This window comes from Astyanax mexicanus, chromosome 18 (assembly GCF_023375975.1).
Source record: "Astyanax mexicanus isolate ESR-SI-001 chromosome 18, AstMex3_surface, whole genome shotgun sequence".
NCBI classification, from domain to species: Eukaryota; Metazoa; Chordata; class Actinopteri; order Characiformes; family Acestrorhamphidae; genus Astyanax; species Astyanax mexicanus.
In genome coordinates, this window is record NC_064425.1 from 30,490,409 (window position 1) to 30,505,643 (window position 15,235).

Genomic DNA, 15,235 nt, shown 5'->3' on the forward strand with positions numbered 1-15,235 from the left:
GGTAGGGAGTGAGTAAGTTCAGAATGGAAAGCAGAATTTGTAATTGACAAACTCTCAATGTTGAAAACGTAATACAAGTACAATTTGTTGTTGACAGAATCTCTCAGACCCCAGCACAGACATTCACCAAGTGCTTTCTCAGCCAGAGCTGCATCTTGCTATGTCAAGGCATCTGCCTATCCAAAGTTGGCTCAGTACTGGACTGGGTCAGAAGCTGTAGAAGCATGTTTAGTCCCCACCTTGCTCATACAGTCATCTCCAGTCAAGATATGAGTTTTAATATAAGTTTTAGTCTTTGACAGTGATGCTCCAAGACAAGAGATTGCTTGATGGAGTGGAAGCATTCGCAGCCTCTCACCTGTGCCACACTGCTGCCAGATCTCCTTTATCCCAAGTTCTTGGAAGTATGGGCTGTAGCAGAGAAGCAATGCAAAGGTGTCTGTGCCAGTGGAGACCATGATAACTCTCTTGCACTGCTTCACAAGAATAGCCCACTCAACATGCACCAGCAACCTGGCATCAGCTTCTTCAATCCAATTCAAGATGTCTAGGATCTCGTTCCCAGCAGCTGCCTTTGCTGGTAGCACCTCTCATCATCTCATCATCAATGACAACAGAGCTCACAATTACAGTAGCATTGCCACTGGCTCGACTGCACACCATATCAGGGGCGGGGCATGAGCATCCGGCAGATACATTCTCTAAGCAGTCTCTCGTCTTGAAGCATTACTGTGAAAGATTAAAGCTCATATCTTGACTGGAGATGACTGTATGAGCAAGGTGGGGACTAAACATGCTTCTACAGCTTCTGACCCAGTCCAGTACTGAGCCAACTTTGGAGAGGCAGATGCCTTGACAGAGCAAGATGCAGAATCAACAACAACAGCTAAGATATTTGATGAAAGCTAAGACATTTGCAGAAGTCCACACAAGTGGAAGTACTGGAATTGATGCTCTCACAAGTAGTGTGATCAGAGGCCACATCCAACGAGGGGCTTTTCTGGTTCATACGACATGCAACTTGCTTACAGCAGCCAAGGACACCAAAGCAAGACTAGAGTCAACGGAACATGGATGGAAGGAGCACTTTGGCACATTCCTGCCATCAAAATATCTGAAGCCTTTACCACCAAGTCTGCTCTCAGTATGTAAGTGTGCAGGCAAGTGTAACAATGGTCGATGTGGCTGTCATTCTGCTGGAGCTTCATGCACCGTATTCTGCCATGGAAATATGGAAAATCATTCTGTAAAAACCCATCCCACTAACATGCATGCACGCATACAGTACACTTTGAGAGAAATCACACTACATGGTGCACTTTTAGTTTGTTTGGTATGACGTAATTTGTATCACTTTTATTGCTACATAGTTTTATTTGCACCCAATTGTTTTATTTTATATCATTGTACTAACATTCCTTGATTCCTTATAATGGGGAAGGTCTTCAGAATAGAAAAACGACCTTGACCATGACCTTTTACTGTCAAGATCACCCAATATGGTCATAACAATATCAGAAATGAATTCCTCACACCATAAAGTAGTATAAATGGAGGTATTATATGTGTATATACATTCAGAAACAAAAAACTTGGATTTTTATCATAGCCGATGGCAGCCATATTTGATTTGACCATTACGGAATTCGTGGCACTATGGCGGACGAGCACCTCAGTGATTTTTCATGTCTAGGAACCCACTAACTCAGTTCAAGTGAGAAATTCCCCCAACACCAAATTGCGAACAGGTCTATAGGCCAGGTACAGGATTATGGTCTTTAATCACAGTTGTCATGCATGTTGGCATCATGTTCTCCTCCACCAGTCTTACACAATGCTTTTGAATAACTTTATGCCTTTATTCCTGGTGCAAAAATTCAAGTAGTTCAGCTTGGTTTGATGGCTTTTGATCATCCATGTTCCTCTTGATTATGTTCCAGAGGTTTTTAATTTGGTAAAATCAAGGAAACTCATCATTTTTAAGTGGTCTCTTATTTTTTGTCCAGAGCTATATAATATGTATTCAGAGTTTACATAGTCTGGCTTGTGAACCATATATCAGAGCTCAATAAAACCATGTGTTCAATACAAACGAGCATTGCAACTGTTTGCTATGGGGGTGTTGCAGTAGAAATGAAACTGTACTGACTAGCACATTAATGGGAATCCCTAAATCTGCAAACTTTACAATAGGATAATCATATTGTGAAGTTTGCGGACGACACAGCAGTGGTTGGATGCATCACGAACAGAGATGAGTCAAGAGGTGGAACACCTGGAGGATTGGTGCAGAGAGAACAACCTCTGCATCAACGTAAAGAAGACGAAGGAGATGATTGTGGACTTCAGAAGGGGCCAGCATGCCCACCTCCCCCTGCACATTGGAGGATCTGCGGTGGAAGTGGTTGACAGCTACAGGTACTTGGGTGTGCACCTGAGCAGCAACCTCACCTGGAGCAACAACACTTCCACTCTGGTCAGGAAGGCACATCAGTGGCTCTACTTCCTCAGGAGGCTGAGACGAGCTGGACTCGGGAGCGCAGTCCTCACCTCATTCTACAGATGTGTGGTGGAGAGCGTTGTGTGCTCCAGCATCAACATGTAGCATGGAAGCTGCCCTGCTGCAGACAGGAAAGCTCTGCAGAGGGTGGTGAAAGCTGCACAGAAGATTGTTGGAGTCAGCTTCCCCAGCACCACGGACATCTACACCTCCAGATGCAGGAAAAGGGCCACCTGCATCAGAAAGGACCCCACCCACACAGCACACGCACTTTTTGTCCCGGAGCATCAAGTGGAGCAACAACCAAACTGAGAAACAGCTTCATTCCAGAAGCTGTAAGACTTTTAAACTCCTCCTAAACAACACACTGCACTGACACTTGACAATTACGGTTTACAATACACTGTCACTTTAACCGCACGGAGACACTTTATCATGAGATTAACCATGAGATTACAATTTTATTCCACCTCATGTCCCACATGTGATGGGAATGAAAATAAAATCGACTTAAATCCTTAAATCCTTAATGAAAAGTCAAGCCAACCCACAGCACCAGCACAGCAAAATCTCTGCCCCAGTCCATGGTTGGTTACACTTTTTTTTAAATAAAGGTGCTGCTACAAGTTCTTTAAGCATTGCAATAGAAGAACCATTTAAAACATAACAAAATGAGCTAACACTTTACAATAAGGGTACATTAAAGTACATGATACAAAATGTGGTAAAATGATGTGCCCATTTTCTCCCCAATTTACACGGCCAATTACCCAACCCATTCATCAGGACTCCCCCCTATCGCAAGTGATGCCCCAATACCAGAATACCAGGACGGTAAAGACTAGCACATGCCTCCTCCGATACATGTGAAGTAGCCACGCCTCTTTTCTAACTGCTGCTAATGCAGCATTACAGAATAGGCGAGTAAACACGGTTCTGATACATCAGCTCACAGGCACCTTGTGCTACGGACATCACCCTTTGGAGTGATGTGGGAAGAGAGCACCATCTACCCACCCAGAGAGAGCAACGCCAATTGTGCTCTCTCAGGCCTCCGGTGGCTGATGGCAAACTACATGAACAGGATTCGAACCCGCGATCTTCTGATCATAGATCATAGAGGCAGTGCTTAGCCCGCTGGACTACTCAGAGTCAATGTAAAGATTTTAAATTAATTTTTAATTTTTAAAGACTTATTACCCTAAAAACTCCATCTAGTGCTCTAGAAACTATTGCTGTACCCCATGACTTTTGTCATGTTCCATGGAAGCTAAAGAATGCTGCACTGACCTGTAGGATATGTGTGTGAGTCACTTTTAAGTTTACATCTAGCCAGTACTGTCACTGTACTGTCTACTGTTGGCGGTAATGCCTTGTAATTAATTATTGCTACACCTAAATGTGATCAAATCTAAAAACATATACTTATATTATACTGTTCATACAATTGTATCATTTTTATCAACATTTTTAAATCGATTTAAAGACTCTAAAAAATAAAAGACTCTCAAATTACACTAAAAACACCCTCTATTGTTTGCCTTCTTCTTAAGTTGAATTTTTTTTGGGTAATATTCCACTGTTTTTGAAGCCTTTACTGTCCTACAGTTTTCAAATACTGACAGAGTTCCAGCTTTAACACGTCCATAATTATCTGATATATACGTTTTTAAAATAAATAAAAAAACTATTGTGGCCTAATCAATCTCATAGTAATGCACTGAAATGTGTCCATAAACTATTAATTGAACAATTTTACCTTCGCTTTAGAGGTCACATTTTTGAAGCCTTAGTCATAAAAATTGGCAAAAAGGCTCTTTGTAGAACCCAAAATGTTTAATGACATTGCTTAATGAACCATTTGCATTACCTTTATTTTTAAGAGTTTAAAAAATGTTTTATTGGCCTTTTTTCACCCACCCACACACAAACACGCTGCAAGCTGGAGGAGCCAGCAACATGAGCTTTCTTTGTCTGTATGAAAACAGCAACAAAAAGTGTTGCTATGTTACAGGTGCGGCACTATACCAACTCATTAGAGATCTGTGTAGCAAAGGAGATGTTGGGGGAGCTGGCGTTGACTCCTAGCTTAGCTTCTCAGCCATGTTTTATCTTGTGCCTCTAAAACAAACTCCTTTTATTACTTTGCTGTATTTAAATAAAATAAAATAAAAATATACAGAAAAATAAATGAGGACCAGTTCTCTGTTCCATTCATGCAATGATGTATTTCCAACCTTGAACTATTATTGATGATAGGACAATACTGACACTCAAGCTGTCCTCGTTTCTAGTTCAGAAATGATGGAAGGTAATTGGCTGGTGGAGCTGGGTGCAGATCACGTCATCTATGTAGAGGGAGTGGGCTTTGATCTGAATCTCCTCCTCCAGAATCAGCTGGCTTCTGATCAGGGCTTTCAGCTCCATCTCTGATTGGGCAAGGGCTTCTTTTAACCTGAAATATAAAGATACAGCCACAAAGGTGTGGAAGTCTGATTAAAATCTTAATTAAGGGTTCTTAATACGCAGGCATGATGCATGTTGTGGGAAAGGAACTAGTGCTGTGTCCCATGACTTTTGTCATCTTCAATGGAAGCTAAAGAATGCTGCACTGATGTGTAGGATATGTGTGTGAGTCACTTTTAAATTTACATCTAGCCAGTACTGTCACTGTACTGTCTACTGTAGGAGGTAATGCCTTTTATAAATTATTATTACATATACTTACATTATACTGTTTATACAATTTTCATTTCTTATCCTTGCTGAAATACTTAAATAAATATTGGCCTTGAATTTCTCTATATCTGAGCTATTTAAAAAGGCTTTCAGTTGCTTCAGCACAACCTCATAAGATCTCTGTGCTCAGCTGTAACCTATTCACCTTGTGATGTGGTCTGCCAGCTCCTGCACTTCAGAGAGTAGGCGGGTGTGCACGGGGTCGTGGCAGAGTTCAATGCTGGGCCTCTGGCTGCGGGCGTACAGCCGGGTCTGGGCCACTTTCAGCGGACTCTCTTTATCCGCAATAGCCACTTTCAGAGCCTCCAGATTCTGTTCCTGACTCGCGATCTCCACCAGCAGCTTAACAAGACAGGAAACAGAAAATATACTGTTAGAAAAAACTATTTCAATGTTCAGCTCCATCCAACAGGTTTATCATACTTCATGTAAGAAAAAAAAAAAATCAGTGTCTTAAAAAAAACACTAAGGGCGTTTTCACACCAGCACTATTTGGTCTGGTTAAAACAAACTTTGGTCTGTATGTAAGTTTAGGTGCAGTTTAAACTGATATATTATCCAGATAACGCTAATTACCACAGCTATGAACAAATGCTGTGTCCATGCACGCGCAGTCTGTGCTGCCTTCACTACTCACAGCTGTGCGACTCCGTTTACTATGTGTACATCTGTGTACACTGTGTTTGAAAGAGCAGCGTTTCAGTGTTCAGTGTTAAAGCACAGTTATACGCACTGTAACACAAAATCTTCTCACTATATATGTATTTTTTTTGTGTATTTATATTTACTCCCGCGCCAGACAGCTCTGACCGATCAGAGGACACAGTATGCTCAGGTGGTTTATTGTTGAGTATTTTGGTGCGTTTAGGTTTATGTCTGTGTATAACCAGATCTAACAGAGGGAGAAAACTCTCCAATTAAATTAATTTATCAACTAATTCGGACCAGAGAAACAAACTACAGGTGTGAAAACCCCTTAATTTATTTTTACTTTCTAATAAAATTTCAATTTGACAGTCCTCTATATTGTTTTAAAAGTTCATAATAAACAAACCAATAAATGTTTTGAATAAAATTGTTAAAAGAAGCCTTTTTCTTCCTCTATCACAAACACATTTTATCCCTTATAAGATATGCCACACATTTGACATCTAAATGGAACATTTAGACTTCTGAGTCTGGCACTTCATGTATCCATGCTGCCATCTAGTGTTCAGTTTAATCTCCTACAAAGACTGATACATTCTGTTTTCTATATCATGTTTTTATTCATGCTTAAACACACAAATTAAACTTTTATAATAGCGCATGTGTCAATTTAATATTTAAACACATATTGCTCAACATACTGTTGATATTTTTATTGCATCTCCTATCTTGTATGGAGTTTTCTTTTGTCTTTAGCCCTATTTGGACAGGATTAGTTTCTCAGAGAGACATCTGTAAAAATATTTGATACTTCTGCTCAAGTGATTAAACTCTTGCATCCAAACTGCAATTGAGTTTTTAGGCTTTCTCGGTCATGACAACATGTTCAGTATCTCCTCCATTTCCACTCGCTGTAGTGTTTTTACATGGATCTCCATAGAAACGCGCGCCCAAAGTGTAAATACGGTGCATGGAAGTGAACAAATAGCTATTTTATTAAACACAAGTGGAGTTCAGTAAAAAACAGTAGATAATTGAGCCTGTAATTTTCTCTGAGAAAAACACATACATGGTCGTTCCAGACGGGAATAAAATCACAGAGGACCCCCATAAAAGAGAAAATTACCCCAGGACCCCCTTAGAAACTAATCCTTTCTGGATAGGGCTTTTGTGGTATTTGTAGGTTGGAATATTGATTAACCAGTGACTTACAAAGCTTACAGACAGGTTTCATAATATTACAATCACTTGGGACACATCTACTGCACACAGCTGGTCTCTATTTTACTTTGATTTCACTTTGAATACTAACACCAACAGCCTGGACTTTAACTAAATTAGGTTTGTTACTTTAATACTTTAATATTTAAATGATAAAAATGTACATTATTCATTTGTAAATTCTTGTATAAAAGGCAAATTATATCGACCATTCTATTCATAGAAAAAATAAGCAGGAAGCATCCATGGGCTTAAATACTTTAACTGGATAGATGGTATAAAAAGGGTACAGAATGTTTTTGTCAGTGATAAAATGAGATTTAAAAAGGCCTTGTTTAAGGTGTACATTTGCAGTAGTTCTAACAAAAACGTTTGCTGGCATCATATAAGGTGGCCACTAGTTTTATCACCCTAATTAACAACTTTAACTTTAACTTTAATCCTCGCAAATAAATATACTTAAAGTGAAATTGATCATGGCATAGTTTAATCAGTTAATCAATGTAACTATTCTCTCACTTCTTACAACATCTGTAGTTCAGAGGCAACTATACACAGTCATGATTAGCAGTGTGGGACAGTATGGGCAGGTCACCTATTGAAGCACTTACATCGCACCATTAGCTTTGAATAAACTGCAAAACCTGAAACAAACTTGCTTACATAGTTTATGACAGTAAATTACAATATATCACTTTAAAAGCCAAGATGATCAGAACTCACTAAATTCACAAGTCAATGTATACCTTGTTGAGCTGGTCTTCTAGCTGGTCTTTAGCAGTCCTGGTCTCGTGTACGCGCAGTTCCAGTGCAGTGCCTGTGGCTCTGTGCTGCCGCTGCATGTCCGCAGCCGTCTGCTCCAGCAGACTCTCCACCAGCGCCCTCAGAGACAGAGAGTTGTTCTTCTCTTTCTCAGCTTTCCTGATGTTCATGTCCGAGAAGTTTTCCCACTCTTCTGGGGTGACTGTGGATCTGCAGTTTTCACAAACCACATTTTTGACCAGTAAGACATGACAAAACAGGGACAATTTTGCCATATTTTTCCATTTTCAAAGACCCAATAACCCTGCTACTCCATTTACATATCATGGCTGACATCTGCTGAATGATAAAGCTTTTGATTTTATATTCAGTCATTTGCTGAGTTTGGAATGTTTCACTCGTTAAAATTCTTTTGTTAATTCACTGGATAACGTTGGCAACCAGTTGCTGCTCGTATTAAATTCAAAGCTCTTACAGTTGCCTACAAGGTGATGACAGAGCAGGTTCCTTCCTACGTGTAGGGCTACAATGACTAGTCGATATAATCAACAATGTCGGATAATAAAATGTGTTAACTGCAAATTTCATTGTCACCTAATCGTTAATTTGTAACAGTACCGCATTACACAAAATGCTGGGGACAGAAGCGCAATGGGAGATGGGTAAATGGCTCACTCAGGTTACATATTCCATCACTAACTATCAGTACTTTCTACATTTAAACAACATCTAGACATTTAAATGCCTTTCAATCTCATGTTCAGCGGTTTCTATTGTTTTTAGAAATGGAGCAGAAATAATCGTTGAATAATAAAAAAAGGAATCCATAGATTAGTTGACTACCAAAATAATAATTTGTTGCAGCCCTACATACCTGCACTCACTCCTAAAGCCTTACGCTACCTCCCGGCCGCTGCGCTCCTTCAGTGAACATCGCCTAGCTTTACCAAACATTCACACAAAGCAATCCAGACTGTTCTCATACAGAGTTCCCCAATGGTGGAACAAACTACCTTCCACTACCAGATCAGGAGAATCTCTCGCTATCTTTAATAAACTCCTGAAGACAGAGCTCTTCAAAGAGCACTTACTCTCCTCTAACAACACCTCTAACACCTCACCTCCTTTATCCCCCTTTGACCTCCTTTAGGCTCTGTATAAAATGTTTTTTGCCTTGAAGTTGAACTATTACTCTATTTCTGTACAGGTATGTACGTCACTATTGTAAGTCACTTTGGACAAAAGCGTCAGCCAAATGTAATGTAATGTAGTGTAATGTACTGTAATAACTGGAGAACAAACCATGGAATACCTAAAATAAATCAGACAATACAACAACATAGCTAAATGTACTACAAAGTGCACATTTAAACTAAAAGGCATAACTAAATGCGGCTCATGTCTCAATAGCCCTGTCACTACAACACAGACGACACAGGACACAAGCTTTCAAAGCAAAGTCAAATTCTCCATCTGTTGATGTCTTTACCCTCCTGCAGTGAACTGTGCTGTTCCAATCTGCTCCTCAGCATTGGCTGAAGTGACAGTGAGCATGGAGCAGATATCGTCAATGCGGTTGGCCTGAAATTTATCCCGCAGATCTTTCTCCAAGTAGTATTTAGCTGAGCGGATCAGTCTGAAACAACACAAAGAAAATGAAATAATACAAGTACAAATTAAACAGAAGTTAAATATTGTCTTAAGATCCACACAACTGTAGTTCAATAAAGCAATATATTCACAGCCATAAGAGAAAGAGATTGCTTATAGCTTTATAGCACTATACAATTTTACACTATTATAATAGCTGTAAACATTATCAAGAAATAGTTAGTAAACCCTTCGGAATGATTTGTGCAAGTTAACTGATTATTATGAAAGTTGCAATTATAGACCAACACAATATAACTAAACACACACATACAGCTACATTGTGTTCATTAAGTAATTGTTCAAAGTTCAGGCTAGAGAAATGTAATGAACACACTTCAGTGTGCATTTTAATGTCAGTGTATAATAAGGAAATATACATTTTTGCTGTATATGTTGAATAACCAAATTTACATGCAGTTACAAGTCATACAAGATTAGTGCAATCATCCCTAAACTCACCTGATCTGTTCAATTATCTGCTCCAGAGTGCGCTGGAGGAGCGTCATCACTCCTTCTATCACTTCTTTCTCCTTCAGCAGCTCTTTCTCCACGTTGTCAATCACCAGGTCTATTGCCACCCTCTTCTGTCTGAACCCACAATTAAAATATCAGAAGATAACTGCACTCTAACATGTTTAAAAAATATTTAGAGGCAGATTATGATTAATGTCTATATTGTCTTCTGTCTCAGTAAAGCACCAGTGATGAACTCTCTGGGGAGTATTCTGAAGAGTGAGAAGAATGTGTCGCTCACCTCTCATCCAGACACTGTAGAGTGGCTTTCAGAGGCTCTGAGGTGCCCTCCAGTGCTTTTTCCACTCGATTCTTAAAGATGACAAGCACCTCAATCTCCTGCACGATCTCCTGCAGTTTCTGGTCCAGCTCCTGCCTCCAGAACTGAATGTCTGTGATTCGTTGCTCTGATAGAAAGAGGTCACAGAATGAAGTCATTAGTTTATTAGGTTTATACACCTTTTTTTATATTTTCTCTGGCAAATTCCCAAAAGCTTTCCTAAAAAAACGTAAGAAGAATTAAATCTAAGCAGTTACAGGGTTCTTGCACCATTTTAAAAGTCAAATTGAATGCTTTTTAAGACCTTTTCAAGACTGCAACAAATATAATTTAAGACCCAAAAATTAAGTCATATTTTCTGTGGTAGAAAATAATTAGTTGTATTGGAAATCAAACTTAACGTAGCTAACTCGCCGCTAACGTTACTATGTTATCTAGCTCACCCTTGGTGTTAGCTAGCTTGCTGCTAACCTTATTTCTCAACCTGGTAACGTAGCTCACTCGTCGCTAACGTTACTATGTTAGCTAGCTTTCCGCTAACCTTAGTTCCCTCCCTGGTAACGTAGATAACTCGCAGCTAATGTTATTATGTTAGCTAGATCACCACTAATGTTAGAATGTTAGCAAGCTCTCCGCTAACCTTAGCTCTCTCCTCAGTAATGTAGCTACATAACTCACAGCTAATCTTACTTTGTTAGCGAGCTCTCCGCTAACGTTAGTTCTCTCCAGTAATGTAGCTACATAACTCGCTGCTAACATTAACCCTTGTGTGGTGTTCATATTTTTGTTACTCGTTTACTTTGTTACTTGTATTTAATTCAGCAAAATTAAGCAATTTTACATTAAAATGCTTTACACATGCTTGCTTCACCTAAATTGCAAGCAATATAAACAGCTTACATGGTTAATATTTGCCCTTTACCTTTCTTATGTTACTTTTTTTTATTATTAGTTTTTAAATAAAATGTAAACGAAAATGAATTAAACTGAAGAAATGTCTAGAAAATTTGTTTAGTTTCAAATTTACAAATGAAGCAATGTTTATTAGCCCTTGGCCAAACATACTGTATGTAATATAAATGTGTGTGGGGGGTGTACAGTGTGTGTTTATCGAAAATGTTTTGATATATGTTTTTCACAAAAAATGAGCCAATACCAATGAGTTTGAGTTAGAAAAAATATTTTTTTTGTATCATTTGATGAAAAATGTTCCACAGACCCGAACACCACACAAGGGTTAATATGTTGGCTAGATCCCTGCTTACGTTAGCTAGCTCTCTGTTAACCTTATTTCTCTTTCTGGTATTTAACGTTAGCTAACTCATGCTAAAGTTAGCATGTGCTTTTTCATTAAACACATTAAACGCACAGTATGAAAATTTAATACCAGTAAATTTAAAAAGCTAATTTATAGTAAATTTAAGGCAATTTAAGACCTTCATTACCCGGATTTCAATTTAAGACATTTTAAGACTTTTTAAGGATCTGCAGGAACCAATTCTCCCAAAAACTTAAAAACTTCTAAAATATGTTTTTAAGAAAGCCTTAGTTATTTCTGAAGATGTGCTAAAGACACTTTTAATGGTTTATAGTCATATCTAATTGTGTGTAACATATTAGCCAGCTAGGCTGCATAATTCCTTTTTCCATTGTTACCTTTTACTTTTCCATTATTATAGTAAGAGGAGGCCAAAAGCAAGAAATCCTTATTTTTAGTAGTGTTGCACAGTTACCCAGCTTCATGTTGGCATCCTGCTGCATGCGTCTCACTGACTTCTCGCTCTCCTCCACCAGCCTCTGGCATTCAGCGGTGAGTCGTTCAGAACGAGCCCGCTCAGCTTCAGCAATCCCAAAATGCACCTGGTTAGCATGCTTCCACTCAGAAGGCAGAAACTTGTGAGTTGGCTCCATTACTCGAGGCATTCCTCTGTGAACAAAGGAGGTGATATCAGGTTACAGTAAAAGATACGGATGACAGATGAGTGACACCTAAACCGTTCATTTAACATTTATTTGAGCAAAAAATGCCTTTTTAGTCTAAATTGATTAAATATATGTATACACCCCTTATAATGTAGGCATTCAGCTACTGTAAGTTGCTGACTTGACACACTACTTGTCAAGTCCCTGAAGAGATGTTCTGCCAATAAAATAGGTCTTTTTGGAGCAGATAAATAAACATAAACCCACTGATACCAAGCCTAATGCCAGGTGTGGGCAAGAGGGGTAAAAAGCCCACAGTATTGAGCTAAGGAGCAGTGGAAATGTGTCCTCTGGAATGATGGAGCTGCTCCATCCAATACTTTTGGGGTTTGGGAGGAGTTGGGGAGGTATTGATGAGGTGGCATGGTAATCATCCAGCATCCTGACTTTAATCAAGCTCGTGTTAATAAATGCAATCAAATCCTCGCAGCACACACAACATAATGAAATCTGTAAAAATGTGGATAAAAATCTAAAGACTAATTATTTGATTAAAAGTTGTAATCTGTACATCTGCTGTTATGGAATCCCATATTTTGAGCATGTATTTATCCAGTCAGTATGTACTGCACTTAAACCTGGACTGATTACACTGTTTGTAATGCAATGTGACCAGTGAGCCAGAGTTATTTAACAACAGACACTATTCATGATATGCTCAAAAAAGCATACTGTGTATCACAACACAGAATTTAACACAGGACGATAAAATAAAAGATATTATACGTGAATTACATTTCCTGATTGTAGAGAGAGCCCAAAAACATAAAGAAACACACACAGACACACAATCTGCTGTTACTGATTCAGTATTCAAAAGTAAATTTGTTAAATGTTCATTAAATGCAACTTAATTGAATGCAAATGATTCTCTATTGAACGTGACATTCTAGACTCACAATTTTAAAAGATTTATAAATAGTTTTAAGTTTTAGGTTAATGCTAGGGTTAGAGTAACGTTTTAGGGTTGATTCAGGGTTAAGTTTGAGGATAGAATAAGGTTTAGGCAGGGTTAAGTTCCACAGAAAATCATTCAACTAAGAATACAGTAACATTTAATAGATTGACAAATTGGACTCATAATGGATTTAAAATAACATTATAATAATGGAATTCTTTTAAGACTAATTCCTATAGATGGCCTATTCACATTAATAATTATTTTTTTTGTAACGTGTTAATTCATCATTATTTACAATATTCTAAAACATTTGTAAATAATTACAAATTGTAAATAATTAATGTTTAATAATGTCCTAAATAGGGTAAATTAATAATTAGTTGAGACATTACAGTCTAAATGTGATATCTATTATTTAAAATTGTATGTATGTTATATTTCAGTAGCATTTCAATAGCATTAACTTACATACAACACTAAACTGTGTACTGTGCAGCTAGGTAGGTGTCTTTCGTTAGATGGATGTATTACAAAAACATGTATATCACATTATTTTTTTTAAATAACGTTTTTCTAACACTCTTCAACTGCAGAGGAAAAAGAATAGCCCCTGAAAAATATTTCTAAAAAGATAATTTAATTAAATTGTCGCTAGTTACCTGAAATTGACGTTGTAGCTATATAACTAACTAAATTTCTTACAAGCTAACTAACTAGTAAGTTAGCAAGCTAGCTGAGCTAATTAACTAATGTAGGTTAGTTAGGTTAACATAGCTGATCTAACTACGTTAGTAAACCTAGGTAACTGAGGTTAACTGAGAAAACTAAAGCGTATAATGAACAAACACACATATTTTAAACTTACAGAAAACAGAAAAGACTCTTCACGTCAACTGTGTTGTGATTTAGGTCTTACCTCTCAGAGTTTAATGATAATAAAGCTGTAATTTATATAAATACTCAGAGCTGTCAGAGTCCCGCAGCGCTGCAGCCTCAGACCGTACACACACTCACTGCTGCCCCGGCAACATCACTGTCACCACCGCTGAGGGGGCGGGGCACAGCGGGCTGAAGGCGGGACTTGCTTATTTAATATAGGCTACTGTTTGGCTTTAATTAATATAATAAACAAATACATAAATAATATTATTATTATTTTGGCAAAACAAAAATCATATTTATCAATGTGATATGTTTTTCTGACCGGCTGAACAAAAAAAATGATATATTTTTCAAATTTAGTTCAATATCCTAGTTTTTCATTTCTGACCTAAACGAATTTCAATAAAAATAGGAAATTAAACTGGTAACAAAAGCAGGTTTATTCCATCAGAAAACAAACGTTTTTTTACTTCATACTGAAATTCATATTAGCAGGGGCAAAAATGGAAAACTACGATGTTAAAAAAAAAAATAGATGTTTTAAATGGAATACAATAATTGCCAGAAAATTAAACTGATTAACATTACAATGACCATTGTTAATTTAAATTTTGCAAATTTGAAAAATATAAACCCTTCATACAAATATTATTCCCTTATTAAGAAGTATACAGTATCACTTAAACGTTAAACGTATAAAGAACACACAAATTATACAGCTCTTTAAAAAAAATAAAAGACCACTTAAAATGACAAGTTTCTTTGTTTTTTTTTCCAAACTGAAAACCTCTGGAATTTAATCAAGAGGAAGATGGATGATCACAAGCCATCAAACCAAGCTGAACTGCTTGATTTTCTGCACCAGCAGTAAAGGCAAAAAGTTATCCAAAAGCAGAACTCTTTTATTTGGAATTTGGGAGAAATGTTGTCTGTAGTTTATAGAATAAAACAACAATGTGCATTTTACTTAAACATAAACCTATAAAAAGCTAAATCAGAAAAACTGATTCAGAAACTAAAGTGTTCTCTTAATTTTTTCCAGAACTGTATATTGTTTTTTTCATTATTAAATTAAAAACATGTTCTGCTTTGTAGATTAATACTGCAGACATCCAAACAATGAAGAAAAAATATATAGATTTAGTAAAAAGTG

The 15,235-nt window shown here is 37.6% G+C and overlaps 1 protein-coding gene across 1 annotated transcript; it reads right to left on the bottom strand.

The window, feature by feature from the left end:
* Positions 1-4,349: 4,349 nt before the first annotated feature.
* Positions 4,350-14,252, bottom strand: tekt1 (tektin 1). The gene is made up of 8 exons (XM_049466973.1): positions 14,117-14,252; positions 12,050-12,243; positions 10,278-10,443; positions 9,983-10,111; positions 9,360-9,506; positions 7,855-8,080; positions 5,385-5,581; positions 4,350-4,955 (listed from the first exon to the last, which is right to left on the bottom strand). The coding sequence occupies exons 2-8, from the start codon at positions 12,237-12,239 to the stop codon at positions 4,796-4,798; spliced, it is 1,215 nt and encodes a 404-aa protein (XP_049322930.1). The 5' UTR covers positions 12,240-12,243; positions 14,117-14,252; the 3' UTR covers positions 4,350-4,795.
* Between the last annotated feature and the right edge of the window lie 983 nt (positions 14,253-15,235).